The sequence below is a fragment of the Macrosteles quadrilineatus genome, unplaced genomic scaffold, assembly GCF_028750875.1.
Source record: "Macrosteles quadrilineatus isolate MER2022 unplaced genomic scaffold, UCM_ALF_1.0 Scaffold_1__1_contigs__length_201487025, whole genome shotgun sequence".
Lineage (NCBI taxonomy): Eukaryota > Metazoa > Arthropoda > Insecta > Hemiptera > Cicadellidae > Macrosteles > Macrosteles quadrilineatus.
Genome location: NW_026542594.1, coordinates 30,113,380 through 30,122,193, shown reverse-complemented (window position 1 = coordinate 30,122,193; position 8,814 = coordinate 30,113,380). Strand labels below are relative to the sequence as shown.

The following is an 8,814-nucleotide window of genomic DNA, read 5'->3' as shown; positions in this document are numbered from 1 at the left end:
CTACTAATATTATAAATGAGAAAGTTTGGATGTATGGATGTATGTATGTTTGTGACAAGTAAACACGAAAAATACTGGTCGGGTTGGGCAGAAATTTGGTATGACGATAGCTCACATTCCCGATTAACATATAGACGCATTTTTATCTCAGAAGTTCTTTCGGGCTCCGCCCCAGTGGCTCTGGAGTTTCCCATGTTAACCATATAAGTAATCATATTTAAAAAAATTAAAGAATTCTGTCAGCTGTTTTAACTACACAAGTTGGTTCTATGATATTGAATAGCATTAAAAAAGTTACAAGGGTTACCAACAGGGTGCAGTACTATTATTTTTGTACATTTATGAAAACATCTAAAGGTTAAATTTTGTTTTTAAAAGGCTTATGTGTAACGATTTTATCAACAGATGTAAAGATCAAAATGTTTCTATTTTGTGTTCTCTTCCCGTTGCAAAGCACGGGTACAACAGCTAGTATATATATGTATATACCTACATAATTCCTCTTCTAAAGATATAGATGAAAAAATAGTGCTGCAATCTTGTGTTAAATCTTATAACTTTTTAACACGTTCGCTGCTACGGACGTTCCGGAACGTCAAACGGGCCACGGCGCCAGGAGAGCTAGGAACGTTCCGGAACGTCGCCGTTCATTAATGTTTAACGTTACCATGGATCAGCCAGCTCGTCACGAGCGTCCTATATTTCTTTGCAGCTTGTGGGGACGTACTTTTCTGACAATAAAAAATATAGGTAGTTTCCCAAAATCACCACCAGGGTCGTTTAGAACAGGGCTTTGTCCCACCTCTTTCCTGCTAGATAGCGACACTACTTTACCGACTGCAACCTGGGTAGTGCTGCTATCTATCAGAATCACTTAGTACTATGTCCAAAGCCAGTTTTATTGCAGAACATTGCCATCCAGTACAACTACTGTTGTTTTTACTTAATTCAGTGTATCGGCAGCAATGTTTACGTAGCAACGAGTGTTAGTTCAGCTCCTGGCGCCGTCCCGGCATCTAGCGATTAGCAGCGAATGTGTTAATGCTTTTGCATATTATAGAACCAACTATTTTAGTTGAAACAGCTGGCTAAATTCATTAATTCCCTTTAAATATGAATACTCATAAGGTTAACATGGGGAACTGTAGAGCCACTGGGGCGGAGCCCGATAGGATTTTTGAAATAAGAATATGCCTATATGTTAATCGGGAATGTGAGCTATCATCATGCTAAATTTCAGCCCAATCCGACCAGTATTTTTCGCGTTTACTTGTCACAAACATACATACATCCAAACTTTTTAATTGATAATATTAGTAGGATGTTAATCGGGAATATGAGCTATCAGCATGCCAAATTTCAGCCCAATCCGACCAGTATTTTTCGCAATTACTTGTCACAACCATACATACATCCATACATCCTAACTTTCTTATTTATAATATTAGTAGGATATATATATTGTTTTGTAGAGAATGAAATTAAATGGAGATTATAAGAGGAAAAAAAAATGAACACACTTTTGGGATAGGAGAACAAGCACTGTTTTTATTTACTTTTTGATACACAACATGTGTTACCAATTTAATAATAGGGAAATAATTTAATTTCAAGAACATATGTTTGAAAGCAAAATATTTAAGAAAATAATTGAGCCAAAGATTATGAAATATAGATAACATGAAAATATAAAGGAAGTTTACTGAACATACCGGGGGCCTTGAATCCCCAGTGGATTCAATGAAAACAGTTCATAAATCTACAATTGGTAGAGGGGACACTTTGTGGGCAGGTCCTGTGAGGATACCACTTGAAGTCATGTAGTGAAGAGAATCGCTGAATGTTTTGTTTTGAGTCTTGAGAATACAGAGAGGTATCAATAATCTTCGTAGTGAGGAGTCAGCTGTTGTGGTAGAGTTGTTGAGTTGAGATGGGTTGTTGGTAGGCTGAGTAGAGGTAAGACGCGTTTTCTCTGAGCAAAGAGATACGGGAGGTGTGTCATTCGGGATATGAGTGGATGAAGGTTGAGACAATGTAGAATCTTGAGGCGTCTTGACGTGTTCGAGGTGAAGAAGGGTGTGATGACGTTTGTGACATTTGAAGCAAGACGCTTTTGACTTACATGCTTGGAAACTATGTTTTCTAAGGCACGAGACACATCTGTTGTTTTCTTTTGCAGTTGTAAAACGTTCTTTCGGAGAAAGAGAGAGGAAGATAGGACATACATAAACCTTATGGCTTGTGGATGAGCAAGCAAAGCAGGGGAAGGAGAACACATTTGTTGAGTTCTGTTGACTTGATAGAGTTGAGGTAGAGATCATTGAAACTTGCTGTTCGTGAAATGAAGTGGGATTATAAGTGATAGGTTTCTGTTCGAATTTTGATGTGTGGTTGTCCTCAATTGGAACAGACCAAGTATGTAACTGAGCATCTTCAATTTGGTTACACTCTTGATTAAGAAACTTGATTATTTCGACTACTTCTGGTAGAGAATGTGTTTCGCATTTTAGATTAATTCTAAAAGCCTCTAGTTGTTTGAGAAGGTCATTATCTAGTTTTCGCAAGAGTATGGTGGACAAAAGAGGGTTAGAGTTAGAAGTAATGTCACAGTCAAGAGCTTTAAGTGCTTCTGTGTGTTCATAGAACAAGTTGAGGAACGTTCTGAGACATTTGTTTGAGGTGGAGGAAATGTCCGGTAGGTCGATCAGTTTGTTTAGGTGAAGTGTAGTTAACCTTCGGGTGTTGTGGTATCTGTCTCTGAGGAGCTGATAGGCAATTGAGTAATTGGCTGAAGTGATACTGAAAGCTTTTACGAGATTTAGTGGTTCATTTTTGAGCACGCTGAGAAGATATTGAAATTTAGTGACGTTTGAAATGCTTTCATTCAGATGGATGCTAGTGTCAAATAAGTTGATGAAACTTACCCACTGTAGAGGAGAACCATCAAACGTGATGAGGTCTAGTTTTGGGAGTCTTACGTGAGCAGATGATGAAGCTGAGATGTCACTAATTCTTGTTGAATCTTTACTTTCTTCTGTAACATCTTGCGGCTGCTGTTGGAGAAGGGCTTCAATCCGAGACTTGGCTTCGACGAATAGCAGTCGCAGTTTGTCTTCAGTGTCACTTACTGCATCCAAATCTAATTCTTCTGATATATGTTCCAAGGCTCTTTCCAGGTAATTTTCATAGGCTTCATGTTTCTTTTCTAACTGGTTCGAGAAGTTGTTTAAAGTTCTGATTTGTATCACTGACAAGATTGAGGGGGAAAGTGTTTCAAGCTCTTGTACAGATTTGAGAATCTTTTCAAAAGAATTTTGTATGAGAAGGGTTGATTTGTTGAAGTTTGAGAGTGAAATTGATCTGGTAGCCATATTGGACAAAACAGATGGAGTGAAACTTTACTAAGAATTAGATAGAGTTTGTGACACTATGAGAGTGGGGAGAAACATAAAGAGATTGAATGATAAAATAAAGATATTTCGATAGCTTGAAAGTGTTCTGAAAATTGAATCCAAAGACTGAAATTCAAAATCCAGGCTCGATTAGGACCAATGAATGTTTTGTAGAGAATGAAATTAAATGGAGATTATAAGAGGAAAAAAAAAATGAACACACTTTTGGGATAGGAGAACAAGCACTGTTTTTATTTACTTTTTGATACACAACATGTGTTACCAATTTAATAATAGGGAAATAATTTAATTTCAAGAACATATGTTTGAAAGCAAAATATTTAAGAAAATAATTGAGCCAAAGATTATGAAATATAGATAACATGAAAATATAAAGGAAGTTTACTGAACATATATGTATATATAAATGTTTTTTTTTATAGTTCTGTTCACTTTTTAGGGCTACTTATTAAATACATAATTGAAATAATAAAAACCAGAGTACCCTGAAATTTATTTTTATTTAAACTGATACGTATTTTGGCACTAAGGCCATGATCACAGTATGAGTGTTATAAAAGTAGGATTTCTCATAGGATTTCTTGTTTATTTACTTTTTGTCAAGTTAGGTTTATTGTGTTTTCGGCAGTTGGTCTGTGAAGGGGATTTTAAAGGTAAAAAAGTATCTTACTAATATTATAAATCTGAAAGTTTGTGAGTTTGTGTGTATGTTTGTGTGTGTGTTGCTCAATCACGCATAAACTACTGGACGGATTGGGCTGAAATTTGCATGCTGATAGCTCACATTCCCGATTAACATTAAAGCATATTCTTATCTCAAAAACCCTTTCGGGCCTCCGCCCCAGTGGCTCTGTAGTTCCCCATGTTAATCTTATGATTTTTCATATTTAAAAGGAATTAATGAATCTTAACAGCTGTCTCAATTAAACAAGTTGGTTCTGTTCTATGATGTTCAACAGCATAAAAGTTACAAGGATTACCAACAGGGTGCAGCACTATTAATTTCTTTTTTTATTTATGACAACAGCTAATTTCCAACCAAAAGGTGAGTGAGCGTAGCGAACGAACTTCAACCTTGAGGCGAGTTAGAATGAGCCATGCGAATACTTATGAAGTTAAACGGGGCGAAGCCCGCGGGTACAGCTAGTTATGTATAATTGTCAATGAGTTTTTAATAAATCAAAATGGGTAATATCATTACAAAATGTGGAACTGATTCACAGTTTACTTTAATGACAAACATTGTCATAGGCTTATGTTTATTGCCACTAGTTATACAGTCAGTCTTCTCTGATTATACACGCTGATTATCCATCCAGTAAATATTTACAACTGTAGGAAGGCGATCACGTGACATGATTCCCCTTATCATCCCCCACCAAAAGACAGGTTCGTCGGTGGTGCCATGGTGCTGGGGTCAGTATTGAGTAAGCATAAGTACAACTCACTCACACTCACCGGGGAGACTCGGCCATCATTCCGCCGCCGACGCTGTCAAACGATGTTTTGTATTCTTTTGTGTTTTTTTTTTGCAATTTTCTGGTATTAATTAATACTATTAATTAAGCATACACCAATATACAAAACAATTCATGGTTGGTTTTAAGCTTCACACAAAGGCTGCAATGATAGTAAGAGCATTTTAATGGTTTATGCCACATAGGATAATATAGTTTCTTCACTGTAGGGAAAATTTGCTAAAACAAGTTGTTTGGTCTGTTTAAAATTGCTTGAACTGGAGCCGTTGTGACTACCTATACAAGAAAACCTTTGGATACAAAATCAGAAAGGATCCTCCTCGTCGTAACTGCATACATTTTTGATGAAGTGAATTTTCCTCCAGGTTTAAAGTATATAAGCTAGACACTACTTTTGTAGATGCATTTGCTGACTAGGGGGACGGACATGTAAAATAAAGATCTGATACAAATGTCAACAATCCCAACTAACAAACAAACCTGTCTCAATAGCTAGTTAGTCTCTAGTAAAAAGTCAAAACTGTAGTTATTCATACCATTATGTAAAGGCAGTGCTTCATTTAACAGCGGAACGGAGTTCCAGTACCTCTCTTTCGTAAAGATAAAAATATTGGCATAAATAGGTACTAATCACTTAAGATTACAGTTCCGGCACCTCACTTTTTACAAATCAAAAACTGTGTATAGGTGGTAAAACTTGTTCTTAGTTTTTTGAAAAGCCTAAACATTTAACCTTGGATTAAAATATCTCATTAAAATGTATAATCCATTCAAACACATGTCCTCAGAAGATGGTAGAAGTCTTTTTACATACAGTACCTAAATAATTCAAAGTTTTGACATATTCTTACAATTTGTGCATGTTAAAATATATAAAAATACCCCTGCTGCAGCAAACCTGCAGACTAAGCGAATTTCCATTAACCTCATTGGATTTACACTAAAATGCCTCCATAAAAATATCACATTTATTTCCTATTTAAATAGAATTAGTTTAATGAGTACTGTTGTGACGCTTGCGTCACAGCGGCGACGCATCAGACGGTAAGGATCAGCTGATTGCTGGGGAACGGGGGAGGGGGTAGCAAGCGTAGAGACAGAGTACAGTCGTGTTCTGAAGTCAAGAGGGTGTAGGCTTAGGTCAAGGCTGGACTCCATCGCCGAATCGATAAGTTTTCCTTAGTTTAAGTAATTTTAAAATATGTTCTAATTTTTTTCAGGAAGGGGGGGATTAAGGGGTTAGGGAACTATTAATTATTTCAGCTTAATATGTAAATTATACTTTAGAGCACACTCGTACCAGTCCGCGAGCTAGGGGGGCCCGTGAGCCTTGACCGGGATTTTCGGTAAATTTTACCGGCACACGGGCCCGCGATAGTGTGACAGGCTTAGCCACACGGGTCCCCTATCATAAAAATATTTATATGAGAATTAAAATAAGTTTTTTATGATGAAAATTGGTTCAAACCTATAGTTCAAGTAGTTTACAACAGCTAAACTAAAACTATTACTTGACCGATCGATATAAATTATCTACCAACATAAGTAAAAGAATTGTCATCAGTCATGCGGGTTGCATTAACTGTCCTCGTGGATTGTGTGAAGGCGCAGTCAAAATTGGTTGCATAATAATATGGCCGTATTTATAACCAATGTGGCCTCTGGCCTAGAAGATAAAACATTAATGTTAATCCTCCTAGCCCCCAGCGGGTGACACAATAGAAGATCCTCTATGCTGATTCGACTAAATAAACTTGACAATTTGTTACGACCAAATCGGCAAATTAACCTAGGTGGCTAGGGCACTATAGCTAATAAATGATTCCATTCTTTCATTGATGCTAAAGATTGATTTTCATTTCATTTCATGTCTTACCTACTATTAGGAGGCTGCCCTTTAGATTTGTTTACTTTGCACTTTAGATTTGTTTTTACATCGAGTCAGGTAAAAAATGTTACTTACCTAAGGGCCTCAGGCCAAATAAAATCGGTTCAAAATCGGGTTGCTTTGGAAACGGTTGATTTTTATAATAGGCCTATAATGTCGATTTTTGAGCCGAGCAGATTCTGGACTACAAGCTTGAGAGATCAAGCACAAGGTCAGAAAGTCAAGCTCGAGCCGATTTTCTCAGTATTCAATACAATAATGCACAATTAAAAGTAAAAGTTTTTATATCCATCATGAGGATCAGGCTCTCGAAATTGAAAGATTAGGCCTACGCTTTTGCCGCGATCGTGGATATCGACGAGAACATTTCCCCGCGGGTGACGATGACGATGTCTCCGCGGCCGCAGATGTTCAATATTTTACCGCGATTGCGGAAGACGATAATGACGTTTCTTTTTTAGCGAGATATATATCTAGGATTTAGCCGCGATTACGGAAAAATGATTTACCCGTCACCACCGACGGGTCGCGGGGAGATATTAGGCCGTGATATTAGATTGGGCCGTGAAAGCGGGAGACGATGCTACTGCTATCTAATGATGTCATAGGTTTGGTTGCATTTGCAATCACGGTAAACTATGATAATGTTTCTTCCATGACTTCTGACTACGGGAATTATTTACGATTTTTCCGCGATCATGGAAGACGATAATGACTTCTCGGGAGATGCCTTGTCAAGTTTATTGCAAAATTGCAAGTTTAGGTGGTAATACATGGGAAAATGTTTTTAAAGATCATTGTGAGAGGGGGGCCCGGCGAACAAACTTGCGGGGGGGGGGGGCCGAGGGTTCTTATCGCCGCCACTGACTCGTACCCATAAGGTACGAGTGGAAGTTTTCAGTGTTCTTTTCCTTATTATATTAATAATAAGATGCATTAATAATATTAGATTATCAAAATGGCTGTGATATGGATGTGGTTTGGCTCAGTAATTAATTTAAGATCATTATTATTCAACTCAGAATGTCGCTAGCAACACTAGATTGATTATATTGAGCCTTAACGATCCTTATGAGTCCAGTACCATTGCTATAAACTATAGTAACACGCTTCACTTAGTTTTGCTGCAACAGGGAGGGTAAAAGTGTTTTTTTTTATGTTAATAGTTTGGTAAGAAATGAAAGTATTTTCCATATTTGATCAAAATATGTTCATAAACAAGCAAACTACAACAGTTGACTTATTCTCCATAAGAATAACATGTTAATTTTAAATTTAAATTTTTTTGGAATTTTTTCCATAACCATTAGGCGCACAACAATGCTTCAGTATACTAAATTATTTGTTTTTTTAAGCTCTACAAAATTGTTTGGAAAGAAATTGTAAAATTTTGTGTTTTTAGGGTCGAAAATGGGAAAAACCTATTTTTACCCCATAAAACCCCATATGAAACCCCTGTTCCCATAGTTCGATCATGCTGGTTCGCGAACTCGTTCGAATAAATGTAGGTTTACACGTTTTATGCCAAATTTCATCGAAATCAGATCATTTTTGTTCGAGTTATCGCGCTTACGGACACATATATATATATGAATTTGAACGGATGGTGTTTTTGGCCTCTAGGGACCTCAAAACGAAAAAGTAAATCGGTCCCGGGTCCAGGTCTTACCATGAGTACTACGGTAATAGCTTATTCCCTGTATGGGAAATTCGCTGAAAGAGTATTTTTTATTGAATACTTTAATACTTTTCAATGCAATGGCAACCATACAAAGTAGGTATATTACGCCAAGTATGAATGGAGATGAGTGTAGGATGAGTGGCGCGATCTTGTAGTCCTGTTAATGACTAAGGCCGACATATTCCTTAGACACTGTTGTTAATTATTAGCCGATACATACAGCTAATGGAAACTAAGGGACCTACAGTTTATAGTGGAATCCGAACCACATTTTTGCCTTGGTATACGAATTGGTCTAATAGTTTTACAGCAGTCAGTAAGTTTTAAGAGGTTAACTGAAAAACTTATAAAACA

The 8,814-nt window shown here is 37.0% G+C and overlaps 1 protein-coding gene across 1 annotated transcript; it reads right to left on the bottom strand.

Moving 5' to 3' along the window:
• Positions 1 to 1,751: 1,751 nt before the first annotated feature.
• Positions 1,752 to 3,371, bottom strand: LOC128995638 (uncharacterized). Its single transcript, XM_054420658.1, has one exon. The coding sequence runs from the start codon at positions 3,369 to 3,371 to the stop codon at positions 1,752 to 1,754; it is 1,620 nt and encodes a 539-aa protein (XP_054276633.1).
• Between the last annotated feature and the right edge of the window lie 5,443 nt (positions 3,372 to 8,814).

What these genes read in the sequence shown, in the direction of transcription:
- LOC128995638 (XM_054420658.1), bottom strand. Translation starts at nt 3,371, where the DNA reads ATGGCTACCAGATCAATTTCACTCTCAAACTTCAACAAATCAACCCTT.